The following is a 25434-nucleotide window of genomic DNA, read 5'->3' as shown; positions in this document are numbered from 1 at the left end:
TCCGATTCAGTAGATCCGGGTAGGGCCTAAGAGTGCATTGTAACAAGCGCCAGGTGACACTAATGCCCCTGGTCCCAGAACACCTTTTGAGGTGAAGGTGGTAGTCTGCCCATACGTGGAGACACAGGACTGGGTGACGTTTCCAGTGCTGCAGAGAGCTCTGTGAGTGCAGAAGGGAAGGGAACATAGAAGCTGGGCATAGTTCTCTTTAGGCTCCCCAGGTAGGCTGGCACCAAGGCCAAACTCTTGCCCCTGCTCTGTGATGCTCTGGTTCCAATGGAACATAATTACAAAACAGAAGTTTCCTGTCCCAGCACACCCAGAACATACTTTCTTTGTTCACTACATTATAATGTGATGAGGGGTCAGGCAAACCAGTAATTAGAACTGCACTAGAAGTCTCTTCTTGTGGACTTGCTTTGATTATTGGGCAAAACCCACGCCTTCGATGAGGGTAGCCCAGGCAGTTGTTGCACTATTCAGTCTCATTTTCTTTCACAGTCCACAAATCCCTGTGTGTTGATCCCTCACTCCAGGAAAGGGCTGAACCACATTTCTGAGAGTGTTGACCTTTGTCTGAAACTCTGGAGAAAATTTTAGGGAGTAAGGTGATTAACTAAAAATGGAATTGGAGATTATCTATGGGTTTCAACGTCAAGGTTGTGCCGAACAACTGAGAAGTTACTCTGTAAAATACTAAGGCAATTTCAGGTACTATACATCAATTTTTCTCTTTCAACCACTCTTCTTTCTAAATCTTCTTAAGATGTTTCCTGGGTTAATAAAGTAGGAATATGCTTATCTCGTAAATTTAGAAGTTGAGTTTAACCTTCCCTTTAGTTCTTATTGAATGTTTTTGATTGAAGCGTCTAGTTCAGGAAACTACCCCTTCCAAGGGAATAAAACCCTGCTTATGATTCTAAGTAATGTGTGAAATGCTTGAAATTATATCAGAAAAGAAGGCCTCATTGCCCCATTTTACTTTGAAGCAGATCTTTGATGCATCGAATAGTCTGTGTATTGCAAAGAAAACAGAAACTCTTCGCCACTCTAGTTTCTCCTATGAGAACATGGATTGTCCTGCATCCTGACCAATTACTCAAGTTGTTTCTTGCTTCCTGATAATTCTTGTCAGGTGTTAGGAATGCTGGTTCTGGATGACTAACCTCCCCATATCTTGTGCCTATCTTGCCTACCCCTCTTTGTTCACCTGGCAAGTGAGTCCGTGCTAAGTTGTCACCTTCACCTCTTCCCCAGGGATCGGCGGGATCCCAACTGGTATAGTTAGACCATTCAAGTGGCCAGTGGGATTGGGTAGGGATATCAGGAAATTGACAGATTCAAAAACACCACAGAAGAGACTTAGTTTAAACAATGGGCAAATGTACGGATGCACATCTGATTCCTGAATGTCAAGGTCACTTGTTTGGAGTCTTTATGCACTCACTGGTCTGTTTAGAGCTTCTGTATTTTAACTATCTTTTCAAAATAGGTTTCTGCTACTGGGCTTACATTCCTTGAAAAGACAGATAGTACTCTGAGCACTTGTTATTTCATTTTCTACTTCACCATCTTAATAGAGCCTGGTTCCAAGCAAGTGTTTATTGTTGGCTGACAAAATGTGTAAGGAATGATAACTAGATAAATAAATTAAAAAATGCCAGCTTTTTGGAGATTTTTTTTTGTGGGGTGATTTTAATTAAGCACATTAGTCTTTCTTTGCATAAAATGTTGGGTAAATTCTTCAAATTTTAAATATTAATTGAACCCAGTTTCATATATGGCACATTTTCTATAATTTTGTTTGTTTGAGACGGTGTCTTGCTCTGTCACACAGGCGGGAGTGTAGTGGCATGATCTTGGTTCACTGCAATCTCTGCCTCCCGGGTTCAAGCGATTCTTCTGCCTCAGCCTCATAGGTAGCTGGGATTACAGGTGCTCTTTACCACGCCCAGCTAATTTTTATATTTTTAGTAGAGATGCAGTTTCACCATGTTGGCCAGGCTGGTCTCGAACTCCTGATTTCAAGTGATCCACTCACCTTGGCCTCCCCAAGTACTGGGATTACAGGTATGAGCTACTCCGCCCAGCCTCTATAAATTTTTACTGTAAAGAATTTCAGTCAAGAGCGCTTCTCCAAATGAAAAGGACTGCGGACTGGAAACCAGATTTGTTGGCTCAAGTAAATCAGTATGAGTGACATTATAAGAAACCAGTTGGAAAACCAACGGGGGAGAGTTTCTCACCACAAGGGTTATTCATACCAGAACTGCCAGATGAAGGAGAATGGGGGCAGGCACAATTTCTGCTGAAAGGTTACTAAGAATATAAAAGATACAAGTGTGACTCACGAAAATCCAATAATCCAATTATGATCCAAACTTTTAACTTGTTCGTTTCATATTTTTGTTGATCAACTGGTCTCTCTGAGGGACTCTACCTCTGTTACTAAGAAACTGTTCATTGTAATTTGCTATGTAGAGCTGTAAGAATTTGAAATTTTTAATGCCCCCTAAAAAGAAAGTATTTTTCTTTTTTCCTGTTCTTTCAGATGGAAATAGAGTCAATTATATTTTGCTAGAATGAAGGCTGTTCTGTATGTTTGGCTCATAGTATGGATGTTAGTTTTCTGCTGTTCAAAATCCACACAGCTCATCTTTCTGAAGTTTTAAAGAGGATATGTTACCTGAGTCAATCATCCACACAATACAGGGACCAAGAACTAGCAGGACAGGCCTTCCGATGGTGGGAGAGAACTGGTGTCTCTCATGGGCTTGCTTCTCTGGGCTTGATCAGTTTAGACCAGTGAGGTTCTACTGATGCCTCATACTGAGATGTGAAGCATGCTGCAAATGATTTGTCCTTTGAAGTTTACATTTAAGGAGTAATCAAAAAAGCCACACTGAGTCACTTCCATTTGTATTCTAACCTGTACTGTATTAAGTACAGCAGACACCTAATGTAGCAGGTGCTGAGTCAGGCATGGATACAACACCTCTCGGGTGTGCTGCAAGAGGAAAGTGTCTGCTATCTGGTCTAGCTATGCTTGAGGGACGCCTGGGTGGCTGGGGAAAGGTAGCTGTTCTCTCATGTCATCAAGCCAGGGGCTGGGCACTAAGCCCATACCATAAATCCAAATATCTTTTATTTCCCTTTTGCTATCCCCAGGCTTTAGCAAAGTTCACCCAAGTGTTCTAGCTTTGTCCTAAGTGTGCTAAGGGGAATATGGGACAAGGCCTGGACTTCATGCTTTGGCTGTAACATTAAAGAGGGAAGGGGATCAGTCTAATGATAGCCATGGTGCCTTCTGAGATGTCCCTAAGGGAAAGGTGACAGAACAGAAATTGGGGTTATCATCCATAGAACACATCCTCCCTTGACAACTTTAAAGACGATGGGTCTTATTGTGGCTCCCTGTACAGATGTTCCCTAGCTTTGTGCCTTGGTGAGGCTTTTAAATTCTGTCACTGGGTGTATGGCCTCAGAGAATCTAGAGGTCACAGGTTCACAGCTAGACCCTCTTAGGATCAGAGATGTGTTGGCCAATTCCAGCTTTTGAGACTTCTAGCATGATCATGGTACAAAAATTGTTTTGCAGACATGAAACAGGATACAGAGAAAAGTTGAACGCTTTTCTAGTTTCTTTCCTTATGAATAAACATATCCATTATTGAAGTGAATCTGGCTTTGTATTCAGTGTCACCATTAATATTAAACCAGGTGAGACCATGCAAATGTTGAAAATTGCATAATTGTCAAAATCTGAGGTTCACATTGGTCTTGCAGCCTCAGTCAGTGTCTTCTTACACCATGTCTCAGAGTCTGTTCACTACCCAGCACCAAGGACAGTTTTAGGACACCTGGTGGATTCCTGATGGCCAGGATGGTATGAACAACAAGTCTGGCTTCCCGAATGGCTGATTCAATTATATGATAGTTTATCATGAAACAAAGCATAATCCAAAGCAATTGCTTTGATGCAAAATTTCACCCCTGTCATGAATAGAATTTGTTTTGGTTCTCTAGCTGTCAAACCTGGTTAAATGTCAATATGATAAGGCATATATTTAACCTGAAGTGAAGAATTTAGAACATTATCTGGCAGATCCAGATCCCAAACCTGACATTTTTAATATGCTCAAATCTTTGGAGCTCCAGTGTGTATAAGACAATGATACCTCCTCCCTCATTTGTGCCTTTCTTTGCATGTTTCAGATAAGAAAAAAATTATTTATTTATTTATTTATTTATTTATTTTTGAGACAGAGTCTCATCCAGGCTGGAGTGCAATGGCAGTATCGTGGCTCACTGCAACCTCTGCCTCCCGTGTTCAAGTGATTCTCCTGCCTCAGCCTCCTGAATAGCTGGGGTTACAGGTGTGCACCATCACACCCTGCTAATTTTTTTTGTAATTTTAGTAAAGACGGGGTTTCACCATGTTGGCCAGGCTGGTCGTGAACTCCTGACCTCATGATCCACCTGCCTTTGCCTCCCAAAGTGCTGGGATTATAGGCGTGCCCCACTGCGTCTGGCAGAGATAATCCTTGGAGAGACAAGAAGCCCACCCTACAAACGGTTTTTTTTTTCTGAGACAGAGTCTCGCTCTGTTACCCAGGCTGGAGTACAGTGGCCCGATCTTGACTCACTGCAACCTCCACCTCCTGGGTTCAAGTGATTCTCCTGCTTCAGCCTCCCTAGTAGCTGGGATTACAAACTCCCACCACTGTGCCTGGCTAATCTCTATTCTTTTTTTTTTTTTTTGAGATGGAGTTTCGCTCTTGTTACCCAAGCTGGAGTGCAATGGCCGATCTCGTCTCACTGCAACCTCTGCCTCCTGGGTTCAGGCAATTCTCCTGCCTCAGCCTCCTGAGTAGCTGGGATTACAGGCACGCGCCACCGTGCCCAGCTAATTTTTTGTATTTTTAGTAGAGACGGGGTTTCACCATGTTGACCAGGATGGTCTCAATCTCTTGACCTCGTGATCCACCCGCCTCGGCCTCCCAAAGTGTCTATTCTTAATATCTTCTGGAATCCCACAGTTTGACACTGGGGAATTGATTTTTCCCCCTACATAGTTGTGAACAGCTTTAAAAATTTATCATTTAATACATTGTTTACTTTTGGAAAGATCCTGATTAAGAGCAGGCAGGATGGTAACCAAATATTTAAGAATATGCAAAAACAGCACGTTCACTTCCTCTCAGCAGTGCCAATACTTCTCAGGACATACCCACCCTAACTGCATTTTAGCTCTGGAATCAGAGACAAAATTGATAATAATAGACATGAGGGATTCTATTCCTTATGAAATAAGACAAATTATGCTTTGGGAGAAAATCATTTGCTATAAAGTATAAAATGTTTTAATATTTATATCTTATAATAAAACCATGACATGTTTATAAATACACTCTCAGGCATTTTTACAATTGGACCACCCACCGCTGACAACTAGAAACGCAATAAATATGCACGGACACACTGAGTATGAAATATACATCTTGATTTTATAATCGTGTGTGCTTTATTTTTTACACAAATGGAATGGAAGTGTTGAATATTTACACTTAACAGGAGTGTAAGCTGTGCAGTGTCTCTGTAAACTCCAGCCCAGGCAAGGAGTATTCCCGCCTCCCTCCCATCCTGCACTACAGCTCGATGGAGAAACATCCTGTCAGAGAGAAGCACAAAACTGTCATATTGAAAGGATCTAACGGGTACTGCCTGGTGCACTCAGAAGTTAAGAAACACTTAGGAAACACAAACTCAAAAAGGAGAGAAGAAAAGTCTGCCATCCCATTGGAAGTCAACCTTGCCACTTGGTTGTCTGTCCTCATGAGTTGCTAGGGAAATACTGTACTCTTTAGATGATCTTTGTCTAAATTGTCCTCCTGTCTTAGCTTTGTCCTCAGCTGTTACAAGAAACTGCACAGCTGTACAAGAAATGATTTCCAAAGCACAGGTTTCAGTGAGGAAGGATATTTACAGACTGGAGTGTGTGTGTGGGTTTCCATCCACAATCATTCATACTCAATGTAACCTGTGTGTACATGGTATACATACCGTATATACCATACATACACAGAAGTAAAATGTATATCACAGAATTCTGTAGGGAGTCCCCTGGCAAGTCAGCTGTCACAGGAGGTACTCCACATGCTTCAAGGGAGTTGATCTTTTTCCCCTTAGGAGTGACAAATAAATGTGATCAACTTAGGAACTAGCCTGAGTCCTTGGCTTAAATATATCTGTAGGAATTTAGGCAGGACCAAGACAGGAAAGAAGATATTTCCTTTCACCAGCGAGTCCATTCAGTCTCACCAGAGCAATCACCAGCTGAAAAGCAGAAGGGGCTTCACATGAAAATGGGAAAAAGAAAGCTTATGAGTAGGAAAAAAATGTCTCTCTCCAAACCAAGGTGATGGCATGGCTTCAATGAGGAAGAGGTTTGCTATCAGAATAATTGGGGCCAGAGTCTGCCTTTATTGAAAGGAAGTGTCCTCAGAGCCATGCGGTAGTGCTGGGGGTAGGCTCGCTTAGGAGCAGCGTTCAGGCAGAGGCACCCAGGGCCGGCAGGGCCCACAGCACATGCATCATCGCTGCCAGGGCAACGGTGCAGGCTGGCTCTGGGAGGCGGGCTGGAGCATGCTCCAGGTCAGGGCCTCATGCTCAGCTTTGCTTTCTGGGCTGAGTAGATGAAACGGCGACCCAAAGTATTTGTGTCATTAGTCCAGTGCATGGACTTGCTGTCTAAATAAGCCATGAGCCCTTTAGAGGACAGAAAAATCAATACAGGGATGTGCGGGAGAAGATGATCAGAGATGCGAGGAGAGGAGAAGGGACAGGAAAGGAAGGGAAGAAAGAAATAAGAAGGGCAAAGAAATAGAAACTAAAGGAGAGGTGGACAAAAAGAGAAAAATAGAGGATTATAGGAGAAAGTCAACAACTCAGAGATGGTGGCAAGGAAGAATAGGGAAAGTAGAGGAACAAAAAAAAAAAAAAAAAAAAGAGAGAGATGAAATGAGTCAGAAATAGAAGGAGGAGAGTAAGGAAAAGAATGAGGAAACATACAGGATCTCGAGCCAGAGGCTGGAGAGTTCTTTCCTGGCTCGGAGTCCTGAAGGGCTGGCAGTAGGATATAAGACAGCGCACACAGGCACCCGAGTGCGGCTTTGTAAAAACAGGCTCTTTAAGCAGACAGAGCCAACCCAAGAATTTGGGGCTGGGAGAAAAGGCCTGCAAATAAATAGCCAAGAAATCCCGCAAAGGGCCTGCAAATAAATGGCTGATAATTCTGTGGGAGGAGAGCAAAAAAGAAATGCCTCTGCAATTAGCCGACAAATGAAATTTTGATTTTGGTAAAGCTGAGACCCTCATGGTGCTACACATTGTACCAGAGCATGAAAAATAGCACCAGTGACACGATCTGGCACTTTTCTGAAAGGGCTCAGCATGTGTGAAGGTGACATTGCACCCCCAGCAAGCCTTCAGGTTGGAGAGAGCTCTGGACAAAGTTTGCAGTGTTAGCACCAGTCTGGCCCCAGGCTCCGGATGCATTTGCACCAGATGTAATCTGGGTAACTTTCATGCCATTTCCATACGTGTCATCAGATTTGCTGCAAAATACACCAGTTCGTTGGAGCCATAGAGACATCAACATTGGGAAGTGCAAGACAACACAACAAATGGAGGTGTAAATTCTATAGGAAAAGACCCTCTCACCAATTTGCTTGGTGATTCTTCAAGCAAATATATATGTATCTATATATTTATATAAATCTACATAAAAAATCAGTGCAAATGCCAATTCTAATCTGAAAGCATCTACACTAGGAAAATAAATATATTACTACAAAACCAAGGGTTGGTGGTTCAATTTGATTGTACTCAGCCACAGCAATACTAGTAAATGGAAAAGCACATCACACGACCTGCAAAAACATCTACTCATTAATGACAGTCTTTTAAATAAATGGTTGCATGCTCAGTTGAGAAACCAAAGAAGTTATCATGGTGGCCTAAAAATAGAGCTGGGATCAGGAATGGCATTCTGGTGGCGGAAAACTTCTGGGAGCAATATTGATGAAAGTAGGCCTTGGCCTGAAACTGGCGAATTGCAGACATGAACATATCTGTAACATTTTGAGCATTCTAAGGAAGTCTCTGGAAATTTAACTTTCATGAGAGGGAAAATTCATTGCTAGCCCTTCCATTGGCAAAGGCAGCCTCAAGACTATAGGAAGATGCATGATTTTGCAGTTCTGGGTTTGTTTTGATGACTGCAGCCAGGCAGACAATGATGTTTAGTGTAAGATGAACAATGCCTGTTTTTGGAAAGAGACTCTCATTCTGAGCTCCGATGTTCTTACTGGAAAGAAGCCCCATCACTCTGATGGCTCTATCTCTTGCTCTCCTACCCAGCCTACATGCTGGTTTGCTGCACAGTGTGGCAGAATCCCTGCCAGGTCTGGATGTACCCCAGAAATAAGGCGATGGGGCTTAGTGTGGGAATGCACGGAACCCAGAGTAGAGTGGTTATTATCACTGAAAAGTCTCTCTCTAAACACCATGGGCAAAAGCAATGCTGATGTCGCCATCCGCTCTAAAGTGGGAAACTAACTCTTCTAGTTCATTTATAGGCTTTGGGAGGTTTCTGTTTTTTAAATCATCATTATTATAATTGTTAAAAAATAAACTTGGTCCAAGTGCAGCTCCAAGAAAGGCAGTTCAATTGGTTGAGCTCAAAGTCATTAATTATCTTTCCTTGTGACTCTATCTCTTTGCTCTGTGCATAGGAACAAAAAAGTCTGCACCCCTCACCCCCAACCAGTCACTTCTCTTCTCTCTCTTCCTCAAAGAAATAGTGCAACTAGGAACAGATCTCCCATTGGCTCTAATACCATCTCTGGCTGTTACAAAACTCTCAGTTACTCTGTTAAACAAAAAAATACTAATCCTAATTACTCATCGTTGGCCAAAATGCTAAATGGTCCTTTAAGAATTGTGTGTCAGCAACTAGGAACAAAGTTATTAAACTATTTGCATGGCAGGCTCAGGCTATTTGACTAGAGAAAAGCAAAAACTCCCCTTTAGATCATTTGCCTAAGTTTGTCTCTGAAAAGCCATCAGCTTAAAAAAATGCATTAGCCAAACTCTTCCTAAAATATCCATGAGGGCAACTCATTAAGGTATGTGCTCCATGAGAGTGTATTACTAATGTGGAAGCGAGGTAAGTGAGGAAGAAGTCTTTGTCAGACTTGAAAGGAACTCAGATGCTCTTAATGGATCATTGGCAACAAAAGGGAGAGTGCAACTTTCAGTTCTTGAATTTGATCATCTGCTGATGCTGCATACATTTAGTCTTTCAATATTAGTCTTTACAAAATATTTCACAAAACTTTTTAACCTATAGAAATTTGTTTCTATATATTTAATATATTTTTACTGTATAAATTATTCTCATCTTTAGTGCCTTTTTCAGTTTAAAAATGGCAAAATAGGCAATCGACAATCATAAAGCTAACCCCAGGTGGAATCCCCTCCTGTCTGTCAGGTTAGTCCTCCATTCACTTGCAAATTTTATGAAATGCTTGTCTTTGCAGATGCCAGTCAACAAAACTACACATTTATCCTTCCCAGATAGTATGTCGTCTCCAAAGGGACTCCTTTCTTTTTTCCTTCTTTCTTTCATTTGCTTGTTAAGAAATCAAAAGATGTGCATAGTTATAAAATTCGAAGTGTACCAATTACAGATGTGGGAAATGGGAAGGTTGGTGAGGTTCGAGTGCTGGCAATTTCTCTTTAAAGCAAAAGACACAGAGAGCTCTGCAGCTAAATCAGCTCTGGACATCTGCTGGGGTGAGGAGGCTCTCATCTCTTGGGCAGAAAGCCCGCCAGAGGTTCATCCCTACACCTGGCACTTTGAGCAAACCAAAGCCTTCCTTCATACTGCAATGTCTTTTCTGTCCCACCCTGTGGCCCCTCTGTTTCCTTCATGGCTTCATACAGTTTGTGTTGTACATTCATAAGAATTCACATTGACTGCAAAAACATAAATGCAACAAAAACATAAAAGCCTCCAAGTAGTATGTTATATATATTTTGTTCTTCTAAATGTTCTTCTGTCGCTGTCAGAGGCGCAGTAGCTAATTTATAACTTTTCCTTTGAGGGAATCCAGATGAAAGGCCCAGATTGCTCTTCAATAACAATCTTGCATTGGTTATATATATCTTCTAAAGTGTCTCCTTGGACAATAGCTATAACAAAAACAAACACACCCAAATTATTTCCTGGATGGTGAAGAACAATCATCACTTATATACCGGAGGCTCAAACTGGTAGCAGACAACTTATCAGGAAGCTTCATATCATTTTTCATTAGTAAGAAAAAGCAGAAAATTCACATAAGCAAAATTACACTCATGATTTTAAAAAATGCTTTCAATGGATATCCTGGATTACTAACAAATGCATCACAGCCTTTGCACTTTCTACATATCTGCCTGTAGTTCTGGACAATGAATCACTCATTTACTTAACAAATATTTTATGGGTGCCTACTCTGAGCCAGACACTCAGGTAGGCATTGATCCATTTTCAGATTGAGAACTTCCTGTTTAGAAAAGAAAACTGGCCTTACAGTCTCTATATTTACTTACTTTGGCAGCGGCAGAAATTCAGATGCTATAGACACCGAGGAAACAATAAAGATTTTAGAGGAAGCTTTAGTTAACCTCCCAACTTGCATAAACCTTAATAGGGAAACCCATTCATTCTCCAAATCTCTGGTAGAGATTTTACCATACAGGGCTATTCATATTGAGAATACCATAAGGCCACTATTTATAAGAACATAAATAGGAAGAAATATAAACAAACTGCTCAGTGTGTATTTCCTAAAACACTAAGTCATTTGGAGTAGATTTAAGTAGATTTTATTGTCTCATTTGAACAAAAGCTATATTGTAGAAAGCTTTCCAAAACACATCAATATTGTATATATGATACTTGTTCTTAAAAATAATGAAGGATGATTTAGATATTTAAAAACAATTCTCAGAATATATTAATTATATTGTATACCAGATAGAAACCACTGTAAAATGTACATTATTTTAATTCTTTTTCCTACCTGGATGTTCTTTCAGGATGAAACACAGTTCTCATCTTGGTAATTGACAGAAAGTTTACTTAGTATTACCCGATTCAAGTTATTTACAAACTTCTAAGACATTGACACTTTCTATATTCTGAATAAGGTAAAAAATAAAACATCTAACTTCACGTAAGGTAATCCAGGAAGAAAGCTCCTGTTTTTAAACCACTGAGAACCAGGTATAAGGCAAATTTCACAAAGTCTGATTACTCAGTGTGCCATAAAAGCATATAGGAATAGAGAACTCAGAACTCAGGCTATTTAGGAGAAGAAAAACTTCTATTCCCCTAACTTCATGTTTCCAAGGAAACATTTAAAAAGAAAAAAAAGCAACAACCACTTTTTGGCTGAGACTTGACACAATGAGAATTTCAAGCACCTTGTTCACGATGGGGACATTGGCGACAGCTGATGGAGCAGGGAACAGAGGCCTCTGGGCTGCTTCTTAAGAATAACTGTTTTGGACACTGACTATTTTGAGCCTTAAAAAATTGTTTTTCAAGTTTTCTCATGATATCAGGGAGATAGTTTAATGAGGTAGCAATGCCTAAAATCCTTTTCACGGTAGGAGACAGCTCAGAGGCATCCGTTATCCATGGTTTTGGGTTGGGCTGGTGGGAACCTGGGAGCTGGCTGCAGCTGAATTCCCGGAGAGTCCAGGGTTCCACATCAAAATGGGTGAAGCAGAGGGAGACTCCTTGTGTGTGCAACAGATATTAGGGATTCTCAACAGGAAGGTTTTAGGGCCCAAGTACACCAGGCCCAGAGCTCTCTCTATGTCAGATGTCAGACAATTTATCCCCTTTCCCACAGTACCAGGGTAAAAGTGAACTTACCTGTAAAATACTCTCCAAATTCTTGTTCTAGCTTAATTGCTCGATCATAGGTTTTCTTGGCTTGTTCCTCTGTTAGACGCTTATTCATCTCCCTGGGAAAATGAGGGTTTCGTGTTAGAACATATGGGAATATTCCAAATCCTAAAAAATTAAAATGGATGGAAGAAATAAATCCTAAAAAATTAAAATGTATGGAAGAAATAAATCATGCCGAGAGCATAGTGTAATCTTAGCAACAGCTCTTTAGTCTTCATTCAGGACTCCTCGGTGCTGGAATAACTTCAGCAACAAGGACTCCGGCCCGAAAGCTCATTCTCTCAAAGGGCAGCCTCTTGATCCCACATTGGATTGAAGCCAAACAGGCCTCCCTGTGATTTGCAGTCACTGGTGTCTATTCTGCAGGTGACATGACAGGGACTGCAAATGATAAGGAGAGTGAGGCTAAACTTCCTCCATGGTAAGCCCTAGGATATTTAAGTAAAGTGCTTTAAGTATATCTTGAGGCTTCTACTTCTTCAGAAAAAACTGTCCTATTGCTTCATCTACACCCTCACTGGATATGATTTCTAAATGTGAACTTTCCTGACCACGCTTTCTTGGAGTTTGTTCTAGTGTATCTCAGACTCTCTTAAACGTGGGAGAGTAGAATGATAGTTATCAGAACTGGGAAGACAAGGCAGGAGGGGAGAAGAAGAGAAGCTGGTTAAGGAGTACAAAAATGTAGTCAGAGGAATATTTCAGAATCGCTAGAAGATCTCTAATGTTCCCAAAACATTTCTGGTGATGGATATCCCAATTACCCTGATTTGATCTTTTCACATTGTATACAAGTATTAAAATAGGACGTATACTCCAAAAACATGTATAACTAATATATATAAATTTTAAAAAAAGTCTCAAGGATAAATCAAGGTGGGAGAGAAATGAAAAATTCTTGACTTATTTTTAAAACCTAATCTATTGATTCTTAACTACTGGCAGCTTTATCTTTCCAGGTCTTCCAGGTGTTAAAAAAAAAAAGTCCAGCCAAATGCAATTTGGTTGGCTGATCGGGATGGATCAGAGGTGCATGTAGAATTTCTGAAATCATTACTGTCTTGCATGCTGCTTAGGAAGCCAGAGATTTGGGTCTGGAACATCTGGTCTTAGTCAATTCCTTTTCAGAATTTCTTTCTGCAAGTAACAGAGGCAGGAAGGGACATGCTTAAGGCTGTGTATTTAACTAAGAGTAATCTGGGGTAAGAACTCAAGGGTTTGGTTTTTTAAACCAATTTTTAGTCAGACTTCCTATTATACCAAGACTTGATGTCTTTCGAAAGAGGCTTATTTGGAAAAAACAAAATGGTGACATTAGACATTAATGGCTGAAACAAAAAGAAGTGGGCATTTCCTGAACTCTTATAGCTAAACTCATCTGGTCTGAGAGTGGAATCTATAATTTCTCTTCTAATCTCAGCCCTACATGCTGTGAATGGATGTTACTCTTTGGTGGAGAAGATGCTGGGCTAAACCAACAACAGACACTCTTCAGAGAAAGATGAAGATTTTCTCTAGATGTCAAGAAATGACATGGGCCAGGCACAGTGGCTCAAGTCTGTAATCCCAACACCCTGGAGGCTGAGGCAGGTGGATCGCTTGAGCTCAGGAGTTCAAGACCAGTCTGGGAAACATGGTGAAACCCGATCTCCACAAGAAACATAAACATTAGCTGGGCATGGTGGCACATGGCTTTAGTCCCAGCTACTTGGGAGGCTGAGGTGGGAACATGACTTGAGCCCACAAGGTCATGACCACAGTGAGCCATGATGGCACCACTACACTCCAGCCTGGGTGACAGAGCAAGACTCTGTCTCAGATAAAGAAATCACATAGTTCTGGGTCTTCCTCGAGTTGCCTGCCAAGAATTCTGTCTTCTCTGAGTTCCCTTTTTACTGATTATAGCAATGACTTACTTTGGGTTTTTATCCTCTAACCTGTGAATTTACTTTTTCTCCTTGACTGATCAGTAATTCTTTGAGGGTGAAGATCATGGCTGGTTTGTTAACATGTGGCATGGAGTCTGATTCAACACTTGTTTGTTGAATGAATAAGTGAGTAAAAGAATGAATGAATGAACAAATGGGGAGCTAGACAAATAAACATAATTATAAGATAGTTGAAGGCAGAAATAAACACAGAGCATCATGGGAGCAGGAAGGTAAAAGCAGACTGGAGGTGGCAGGGTGAAGAGACATTGCCACGTGGGAAGGGAACAGAAGTCAGACAGCCCAATATAAAAAGAACATCCCTTTCATACACATCCTTGATTTTATGCTCCTCTGAAGAGTCAGCTATGTATGTGCTAATAAGGTCTGTGATTTGATGTGGATGATGCACTTGAGAAATAATGTGTGTGATGATGTATCAATGCCTAAATGTGACAGCTGCCATGCTTTTGTTCCAGCTGACCTAGCATTCACTCCTCCCTGGGGAATGGGCGATTCATGGTAGCTTTGCTCCTGGAGTAAAAGCCTTGGAAAAGAGTGAACTGTAAAGTAAACATCCAACATTTAATAGGATTGCATTAGGTCTGAATGTCACCATCACTGTACTTGAGACACACGAATATGGCTGCAGCAAATTATTTCGGATTCACTGTCCTCATTGTGAAATGCAGCCTTTAGTATGTTTAATTTTCCTTGGTGAAAAGTGGCTGTGACAGTGCCCTAAGGCGTTAACTAACATAAGTCATCTCATAGTTGTGGAAGGACGTAGACCTTCTCTATGGAGTGCCAGATGGGACCCTCTCCCAATATTGCTGGGGACCAAATGTGCCATTGCTATCCTTCCCTCAGGCCTCACTCCCCTGGGAAGCCATTTATCCCACGGTATGTTTACAATATGAAGATTTCTTTTTCTGTTTCTGAAACAGGCCTTTAAGATGGCAATTCCCAGGAGGTGAGGACTATTTTTCTTCTCTTCTTATTAATGTTAGCATTGCTTATATTTATGAGGCTCTTTACAGATTATAAATCAATTTTACATAATGAAATTTGTACTTGCTTAATTCATTTTGCACAATGCCCAACACAGTATCCTACATAAGGAGAAGTTTAGTACCTGCTAATGGGGATGATGATATTAAGAACCATTATTTTATCTTTAATACATATTTTTCCATGTGCCAGCCATGGGAAAAACTCTTTATATTATAATTTAATACCTAAATTCATGGGGCTGAAAGTATTGTCGGTAACCTCCCAATCTTATTTTTTTATCCTAGTAAGAACCCTTGTCCATCTTTTATTTATGGGACTATATTCTGCTTTCAAGACACACCTCTGGCAATTTCCCCAGAGCTCAACTATGTATTTAACTTATTCTCCTAGGCTGCCACTGCAGCTGCTGCAGTTTGCTTTGCTTCTTTGTCCTCGGAGGAGACATGGAACACTTAGTCAATGTCCTCTGCAAGCAATTGTTTTCACTGCTGGAATTAAATAACTTCCGTTTCTTCAGTCTTTCCATAAACATTGTTTTCTAGTACTCTGTAGTTCACTCCTGAACCTTGTCAAACACTGTGGTCTTGAGGCCCAGGTGAAGACAATATTTGATCAAGGCCCTTGAGACAGACACACTGGCATTATCTCTTGCACTGTCATGGAAGAGGTGCTGTTTATGTGTTCTATAATGATGAAATAGTTTTATTCCTTTATAATAAAGTAATTTTATATCTTATATAAAAATAATAGGTACTATTGATTGAGTACTTACTGTATGCCAAAGACTATATCAGCAGCTTTACTAAATTCCTAATCTTGTTATTTGACCTTTATACTAGCTCTATGAGGAATTTATTAGTGTGCCTCGTTTAGAGGTAAGGAGCTAAATCCTAGGAAGGTCAAGCAATTTGCCCAAGGTTACTTAACTAATTAGTGGCAAAGCAAAGAACCAAACCTTGCCTGATCAATTTTCAGGTCCCTGCTGGTAGCCCCTTTCCTTGTTCCCCCATCTACTGTAGCTTCACGTTTGTGAGTGGGAGTTGCCTATACTGACTTTATAGTTAGATTGTAAATGTCTGCCCGCTTTGTTTAGTGCTTTCTGAAAGAAGATATCTCACAAGTCATTTGGAGAAAAAAACAAGAAAAAAAATCTGAGCATGTAGGTTTGAGTTACAGATGTTTTACTGCCACATCACTAAGAAAATGCTGTTAACAGCAATGTTCTATGTATGTAAAGTTTTATTTAAGGAACATCAGAATTTTATTACAGAACAGGAAAATGCCAATGAAAAAAAGCCTCAAATGCTGTCTGCTCTTTCTATAAAAAATCTACACATTTAAAAAGATTTACTTATGGACGTGCCTCAGAAGTATGAGACTGTTAAAAAATGATTGCTTCCTATCATTTGGAAAAAAAAAAAGCAAACCAAAAAACCGAACTAAGCCAAGCTATTCTCAAAACAACAACAACAACAACAACAACACTACCACCTTAATAACAAACAAAATGAAGATGTTTTAAGGAATTACTATTATTGTTAAAACGAGGGGTGTAAAAAAAAGAAATCACTGACATTATGTTTCTAGTGGTTTAAAAAAACTTTGATGTAGCTTTAGAAAAAAAGAATGCTCTAATGATTGTTTCTTTTGCTGTGCAGAAGCTCTTCAGTTTAATTAGATCCCATTTGCCTATTTTGGCTTTCGTTGCCAATGCTTTTGGTGTTTTAGTCATGAAGTCCTTGCCCATGCCTCTGTCCGGAATGGTATTGCCTAGGTTTTCTTCTAGGGTTTTTATGGTGTTAGGTCTTATGTTTAAATCTTTAATCCATCTGGAGTTAATTTTTGTATAAGGTGTAAGGAAGGGTCTAGTTTCAGCTTTCTCCACATGGCTAGCCAGTTTTCCCGACACCATTTAGTAAACAGGGAATTCTTTCCCCATTGCTTGTTTTTGTCAGGTTTGTCAAAGATCACATGGTTGTAGATGTGTGGCATCACTTCCAAGGACTCTGTCCTGCTCCATTCATCTGTATCTCTGTAACTGGCAACCAACAGAATGGGAAAAATATTTTGCAGTCTACCCATCTGACAAAGGGCTAGTAACCAGAATCTACAAAGAACTTAAACAAATTTACAAGAAAGAAACAAACAACTCCATCAAAAAGTGGGCAAAGGACATGAACAGATACTTCAAAAGAAGACATTTATGCAGCCAACAAACATATGAAAAAAAGCTCATCATCACTGGTCATTAGAAAAATGCACGTCAAAACCACATTGAGATACCATCTCATGCCTGTTAGAATGGCGATCATTAAAAAACCTGGAGACAACAGATATTGAAGAGGATGTGGAGAAATAGGAACACTTTTACCCTGTTGGTAGGAGTGTAAATTAATTCAACCATTGTGGAAGACAGTGTGGCGATTCCTCAAGGATCTAGAAATAGAAATACTATTTGACCCAGCAATCCCATTTCTGGGTATATACCCAAAGGATTAAAAACTGTTCTATTATAAAGACATGTGCACTTGTATGTTCATTGTGGCACTGTTTACAATAGTGAAATCTTAGAACCAACCCAAATGCCCATCAATGATAGACTGGATAAAGAAAATGTGGCACATATACACCATGGAATACTACACAGTCATAAAAAATGACGAGTTCATGTCTTTGCAGGGACATGGATGATGCTGGAAACCATCATTCTCAGCAAACTGACACAAGAACAGAAAACCAAACACTGCATGTTCTCACTTACAGGCAAGTGTTCAATAATGAAAACACATGGACACAGGGAGGGGAACACCACACACTGGGACCTGTTGGGTGGTGGGGAGCTAGGGGAGGGATAGCAGAGGGTGGGGGGATTGGGAAGGGATAACATTAGGTGATGGGGGGATGGATGCAGCAAACCACCATGGCATGTATATACCTATGTAACCATCCTGCAAGATCTGCACATGTACCCCAGAAGTTAAAGAATTAAAAAAAACCCTGAATCCTGAAAAATCAACAATGGCATTTCCCATTTCTAAGCATTTGTGGCAAAGTTCTGTTAGTAATTTGCAGTATAACATGAAACAGAGAGTTATCTGGATGAAGGCCTCCAATGCCCTCTACTCACATAAGAGGCTCCAGAGACCTGGGCTTTATGAAGATGGCAATGGGATAGAGCTGGGCAACTTGTAACCGCTTGATAGCATTTCCTGATACATCAAGTATACAGTGTTTGCCCTGGGAGAAAGGGGAGAATAATATGAAGTTAATATAGAAAACATGGCCATAATCCAACAAAAACAAACTAATGTATGTAGGTTTTAGAGGAAGGTTGGGGACGCTGGATTTCTAAAGTTAGAAAAAGATCACTGCAAAGAGTAAATAAAAGTTGATTTATAGGGTTATCATTGAATGTTTATAACTACTGACTAGTCCCTTACAGTGTCTGCCACTGGGCTAGACATTTTACATGTGTTCTCTCAGTTAATTTAATTTAATTTTATTTTTAACTTCCAGCTTCATGGCAGATTTATTTTCTTAAATACCTGATGTAACACACAAAAACGACAGCCAGCCATATGTTACGTGACTGAGTCTATTCTCACGAAGTTTCAAAACCATCTCTGAAGACAACTGTCAAGAAGAAATTACCAAATCTCTGAGGTAGGTATTATCAGCTGCATTTTATTGAAGAGAAGACTCACATTTACTAACTTGCCCAATAATTTAGAGCTAGGAGCACGCAAACCCAGGTCTTGAGCACTAATAGAATTGTTGGTTGGAATAAATAGATACTTCATTGTCTCACCCTTCCCAACATTCAATGTGGAAGATTAGGAATCAAACTTTTTCAAGTGCTTGTATGTATCCTGTCTGCAATATGCTTAATCTAGTGGAGGACAGACACAAAAATGGTTAACTTAAATATATAGTTAAATGGGTGTGGTGACTCATGCCTGTAATCCCAGCACTTTGGGAGGCCGAGGCAGGTGGATCACCTGAGGTCAGGGGTTTGAGACCAGCCTGGCCAATATGGTCTCTACTAAATCATGTCTCTACTAAAAATACAAAAAATTAGCCAGGCATGGTGGCAGGCCCCTGTAATCCCAGCTACCTGGGAGGCTGAGGCAGGAGAATCGCTTGAACCTGGGAGGCAGAGGTTGCAGTGAGCCGAGATTGTGCTATTATATTCCAGTCTGGGCAACAAGAGCAAAACTCCATATTAAAATATATATACATACATACATACACACACACATATATATATGTAGGTTAAATGCCGAGAGAAAGAGGCTTGCATGAGGTATGTAAATTGCTTGTTTGCTAATAAATAAAAATGCTATTACATGATAGCACACCTCATTTAACTTGGTTTCCATTGCAGTGAGTGCTCAGAGCGAGGAACTGCTTTATAAAGCATTTCTGCAAACGCAGATACATTTGCCACATCATATTCTACCTCCTGGAGAGAAATGGCCTCATTACCCTGAGAAGAACTTTATGCAAGAAGACAAAAAAAGGCACTTTATGCAGATAGGAAGGGTCCTAAATCAATAATAAGGGCTAAAAACTCATCTATAATGAAGAGAGTCCACTGAATAACTGAACTCTTCTAAATGAGAAACACACTAAGATGGTTCAAGCCTTTGTTACTTAGGTAATAGATTGCAAGTTTTCTATCTGTGACGTGCAGCAGCCACATAACACGTATAAATGCTGGTTGATTATTCATTGGTCAGAACATTTCAAGTTAGCAATGTGAACGAAGAGGAAAATAGATGCGATTATCCAGGACAGTCTGACTAGAACCAGTATTCATATAGTTGATAGCACTAAACTTTTGAGAGGGAGGCAAATAGATGCAACTTCTTAATATATTCTCAGATAGACATTAAAATTACTTGTTTAACTCTTTAGTTGTACATTGAAAAATGTCATTCAAATCAAATCAACCCAGCAGATGTCTTCTCCTATGATATCAGTTCCCGGTGTTCACAGGAGACAGGATCCCTCTATAGGCAGATTGTATAGCCACACTCAGGTGCCTTCCTATCCTATCCTTTTTGAACATTCTTCTCTTTTCCACACCCCTGCAGTTACCAGCAAGAAGAGAATTCCAGCATTTCCATCTCCTCTAAACTAGAACTTCTGCTAGCAACAGGCTGGGCAGCCTTTCTCATCTACCTTCTCTTCCACCATGAGGATGCCAAGTTTTCAGAGACAGAGAAAAAATAACTTGCTCTAACAAAAGAATTCAGGAATGCTATCCCCTTGGTTTACAATCAAAGTAGTAAACCTGCCTTAATAAAATCCACGGTGTTTATTGGGGCCTCAGAGAGTGACTCAAAGACAAAGCGAATCCTCATAAACTTCAAGGTGTTAATTGCCTTTAGGTTTATAGATATCTACCCAACCCCCTTGCTGCTTTTTCCAAGTCAGTGAGAATACTTTATTGAAATTAGAACAAAGATTAATGACATTGCTCTAAGGTGATTCTCTGCTTGGATGTCTTAAAAGGAAGATTTAATCAAAATTTACGATTGCGATCAAGAAAGAGTAATGACCAAAAATTGCAGTTTGCAACCTAGAAACCTTCAGGGGAGGTGTAAGAAGATTGGTGAACATACTCTTTCTGCTACAAATCTCACAGACTGCACACTGGTTCCATATAAATTGTCATTGTACTGGCCGGCTTCTATAAACTTGTGCTCTTGGATATCTTTCTCCATTTGTTCTCTGGAAATGACAAAGTGGTAGTCTCTGCCATCCACCTCGTAGTCTCGCTTTGGCCTTGTGGTATCTTTATAAAACAAAAAATAATACAATTAAGGTGCATTTATACTCATAAACTTCCTATATACCTATATACTCTACCACATCTCAACATTGATATGTAGAAATATGTAGTATGAAGAATTATGACATGGTAATGGGTACCACTCTTCCCCTTCCACCATAAGCAACTAAAAAACTCGACAAAATATGGAAACAACTGTTTTCAGACATCAGACAACAGGAAGTACAGGGCTGTAATCTTTGAGAAAAGAGAAATATATGAGAGAGCATTCACTCCACCTCTCTGCCTAGACGCCATTTCCAAATGGAGAGTTTAGACATCACATAGTGCTAGGAGGCACTGGAGTTCAGCCAGAAACCATGGAGATCCCGGAAAGTCCACATTTTAAAAGCTTACTCTAGACTTACTCTACACCCATCTTCCCAAAGTCTAAAACTGTGTCACAAATGGAAGAAGCTGATGTGCCAGTAAATTATTGCCTGCCAGAACAAAAACTTAATATTCTATAAAGGAACATAAAATTTAGATTTTCAACATATATAAAATAAGTAATCACAGTTAAGGTGGGACTAAAATCCAGCAACTCTAATCATTCACCCAAATCTTTTGGTAAGAAGACAAGGGAAAAGCAATCTAGCAATATGTATAAAAGCTGTTAAAATATTTTTGATCTTTTACTCACTTATTTTTCCTAGAAATATGCTTTTAAAAATGATCAAAACTTTAAATACAGATTTATCCTTAAAGATACTCATTATATTACTTTATAAGTAATAATTATGGCACAGAATTACAATTATATTTAGTTGTAATTCATAATAGTGAAAAACAGGGGAAAATGTTCATAAAGAATGATTGTGATATAATAATCATTTGAAATAGTTTTATAAAATTTTAAGTAAGCAAAAAAGAAATACTCAACCACAGGGGAAAAATACATGCTTAGAAAGAAAGAATAGATGGAAATATATGAAAATATTAACAGTGATGTTATCTCTGGGTATCGTGTGGGATTTTGTATACTTTAAATTTTTTGTTTAACTTACTTTTTAGCATTTTTCAAGTTTTGTAAAATGAACATGTATCATAAAATGGTTCTATTAATTTAAAAAAGAAGGATACAGGTGATGGGGTGATGGAGACAGCAAATCACCTTGCCATGTATGTACTTATGCAACAATCCTGCGTGATCTGCACATGTACCCAAGAATCTAAAGTACAATTGAAAAAAAAAAAAAAAGAATATGCAAGGTGAAGGGTAAAGTGGAAAGAGTGCTTAAGTACTTTCTGTTTTCTTTCTCTCAAAAGTAGAAGCGCAAGCTGAAGGCTGCTGTAAACTACCTGGAGTTTCATTTGATTCTTCCTACTTGAAGACTTTCTCAGGATATGTTTTATGGAAGGATCTCTTCCCAGAGCCCTTGCTGGGAACTGTTTCATGAGATACAGCAATCACCCTAGTCTTTTGTTCATTCCTGCTATTCTTAAGTATCTCACACAAAATTTGCAGTACTAGAATGTTAGAAACACTTGAAAGCATAAGGCTTAAAATACGTAAACTGAGAGACAAATATTTGTGGTATCAGATGTAAGAGCTCCATTATTTAATAAATTAAAAATTGCTGGTGGGCCTGTCTACATACATAGAAGGACTGCATGCATTTCTGTGTGACAGAGTCAGGATATAGATGGGGTGAGTGAGTGGAGAAAGTATGGTGGGGGGTGGGGAGTAGGAGAGGCAGAGCAGTTAGAATCTAATAAGGCTACAATCAGAGCGACCAGGAAGCCCAGTGATTGTCTATAATGAGAAGAAAGTGGTTTAAAGTCTATAATGGCCTAGAGGTCAAACTGAAGGTTATACATCTTCTTGTCTTCATCCTCCCTAAACCTGTGACTGTCAACATGAGAAAGTCTATGGGGTTTTGGGATTGACATATGGCCCTAAGTCATTCTGAGAGGATTTTAATATATGGCTTTGTTTCTGATCTCTTCCATTCTATAAAAAATAATGTTTCAGTGGCATTTCAATTAATCTATTGAAACATACTGATGCTTATCATAAATCCTATGCTGTTTTAAATGGTTGGGGGGCTACAAAGATTCATCCTGCCTTTTAAGGGGCTACAGTCAGTTTAGAGAGAACATTATTAATTTTATGAAATAGAGAATGACACACAGCAGCATAAATGACGTGTTAGGCAAAGAAATTAAATAAGGCACTCAGCTAATCGGAAATGGTTGGTATTTGAATTACTGGAGAGACTATTGGAGGAAAGAAATTACGTATTACCATCTCATAAAGAATCCAAGCTCTTTGTTTTTCCTTAGAGGAAAGAAAAATGACACTTACGAGGCACACAGGAGCCAAATTTATCAGGGAATTCCGATATTAAGTCGTCATTGATCCGATCCTTCATGGGCCCCAGGATAATCACTGGCCGGGTATAGTTTACTACAGAATGGGAAAAGAAGAAGTAGATGAAGAGAAAGACTTGGAAACAACTGTAAAACTTTCCTGCAAGGGCGATTCTTAATTGCCAGAAAGTATGAGCTGTTAAAAGGCATTACTTCACTGGACAAATTACTCATACAGCTTTGCTCAGGGAAATTGATGTTTAACACTCAGGAGGTTGGCAGGCCTACTTTCTGGAATCTACCAGCAGGGAAACGTAACTGCAGTTATCTGTTGATGAAAAGAAACATTTGGAGGTGTTTTGCTTACTCTTTGGCTCTGCCTACATAATGTCAAAACAACTGAATTTAGTCAATTGAGTGGGAGAAAAAAGAATCCAAACGGCTGTTTGGCTATTGATTAGACATGACTATAAAAAGTAATTGTTAGTAGTAATAACGTCTTATGTTTTCATGATTTCTTTTCCCCAGATCAAGATATTCTCTATACTCTGCTGCAGTTTCTAGATTTCCTTGTATCCGGGATTAGAAGAAACCATTGGGTACAACTCCCCAGCTAATGCTTGAATTCTCTCTGGGATATCCTTGCCAACAGCAATTAGTCTCTATAAATGCCTCCAGGAAAAAGCAGCAGCTTACAGATAGCCTATATCTTAGGCAGATCTGCTAGAAAGTCCTTCTCAATATTGAGCTGACATGAGTCTCTAAGGAGACTCTATTCACCAGTCTCATAGCTAGTGCTCTTTAGGTAATTCGAATGTGCTCCTTCCGATTGAGGACCACCCATCTGGAGGGCTGCATCCTTCTCTTAGGAGCTGCTACTGCCTATACTCAGCAGGGAAGTTGTTTTTTTGGTGATAGGGTCAGAGAGAGAGAGAGAGAGAGAGAGAGAGAGAGAGAGAGAGAGAGAGAGAGAGAGAGAATAGGATATGGTCTCAAGACTGAGTATTAAGCAGAGTTTATTCTCCTTAGTCCTTTGCTCTTTCCCTCCTTCAAGAAATCAGGAATGAAGGTGTGCTGGGAAACTTACTTTCCTGCCTTGTAACAGGCTCATAGGAAAGAATGAGGTCTTCTTGTCCTCCTGAGAAGAGAAGAAAAGAAAACTACAGTGAACTAACAATCAGTTATATATTACAGAGACAAGCCCTGCTCTGAAACACAGGAAGCAGACACAGCTCAGGGTTAATTCTTGCTCTTTCTCCTTGAACCATTCAAAAATCCCTTCATGCTCATAAAACCCTTTAGCGCTATTTTAGTATCAGATTTTCACAGTCACAACTCTAAGTAATCATTGGTCACTAGCTATTTGTTGCAGGGCAATGGCCTGTGAGACTGCTTTCTGTCTGGCATTGAGAATGGAATGCCATGGCCTCTACACCAAGAATTACTATCTTAAAGGAGGCATTTAGTTCAAGGAAAGGGTCTCATTTAATAGTTTGCTGCTACATAATCAGAATTGCTGTACCTTTTATTTCATCTTCTATTTTATTTCCCCAAGAAGCATACTGTTGAAAAGCAAGTGTATGCTTATTTCATTTATGATATAAAAACTTCCATCAGGACTCTCAGGGTTTTACTTTAATAGTAATTCATCAGGAAAATGCTGTGGGTCAATTAAGGAAGATCAAAAATTGAGGAGTGTCTTACATCGTTGGTTATAATTGCTGCTAAATCATGCCTGGAAACTTCAGATAGAGAACTAAGGAAGACACAGTAGTAAAATGTCAGCCCCTCCAAGGTCATTTGCGACAAGTCTTCTGAATCAGGGTGGACCTCAAGTCAACAAGTAACCACAAAAGGTAAATTGTTTTTTGGCAATTATTTTTTCAATCATCCATTTTATACAATTGATGAATTAATTTGTCACAGGATTAGCTCAATTTCAGCTGCAAACCCGGACATGTCTGCATTTTCATTGGCATTGACTAACCTTTGGTGGGGCAACAGGTTAGGGCTGTTGAAAAGAACTTTCTGTCTACTAGAAGAGATTGTAGAGCAGGAGTGGAATGTGAGGTAACTTCTGAAACCACAGGGTAATTCACCTCTGCTGCACATCCTCACTACCCACCCCTGAAGCACATACACAGCCTGTCAATGCCAGGGTCTCCTCCTCCTTCAATAGCCACAGCACCAGGGAAAGGAGAAGTAATTTCATAAGAAGAGTTAATATCATTGACTGCTTTGATAATGATGACTGATTTGGGGAAGTTAAGTAATATGTGGGTATAGCTGTGAAGTCATATGTCTTCCTTGGAGGC

General features: G+C 39.7%; 1 protein-coding gene and 1 long non-coding RNA gene across 51 annotated transcripts in view; one reads left to right on the top strand and one right to left on the bottom strand.

The window, feature by feature from the left end:
- Positions 1-24246, top strand: part of LOC144578086 (uncharacterized) — a 35052-nt gene extending 10806 nt beyond the window's left edge. Inside the window, exons 2-4 of the long non-coding RNA XR_013523195.1 lie at positions 17650-17733; positions 18487-18633; positions 20067-24246. This is a non-coding gene — a long non-coding RNA (uncharacterized LOC144578086). The remainder of the gene's footprint in view (positions 1-17649; positions 17734-18486; positions 18634-20066) is intronic.
- Positions 5489-25434, bottom strand: part of DLG2 (discs large MAGUK scaffold protein 2) — a 2299762-nt gene continuing 2279816 nt past the window's right edge. For all 50 annotated transcript variants that reach the window (XM_078340083.1, XM_078340084.1, XM_054241373.2 and 47 more), the window contains 6 exons: positions 24207-24257; positions 23115-23216; positions 20598-20770; positions 18098-18207; positions 11993-12084; positions 5489-10257 (listed from right to left, as the gene is read on the bottom strand). In XM_078340083.1, coding sequence (XP_078196209.1) covers positions 10151-10257; positions 11993-12084; positions 18098-18207; positions 20598-20770; positions 23115-23216; positions 24207-24257 — 635 coding nt within the window. In that variant the 3' untranslated portion in view covers positions 5489-10150. The remainder of the gene's footprint in view (positions 10258-11992; positions 12085-18097; positions 18208-20597; positions 20771-23114; positions 23217-24206; positions 24258-25434) is intronic.

The sequence above is a fragment of the Callithrix jacchus genome, chromosome 10, assembly GCF_049354715.1.
Source record: "Callithrix jacchus isolate 240 chromosome 10, calJac240_pri, whole genome shotgun sequence".
NCBI lineage: Eukaryota > Metazoa > Chordata > Mammalia > Primates > Cebidae > Callithrix > Callithrix jacchus.
Note: the sequence above shows the minus strand (reverse complement) of the source record. Positions and strands in the feature narration are given on the sequence as shown.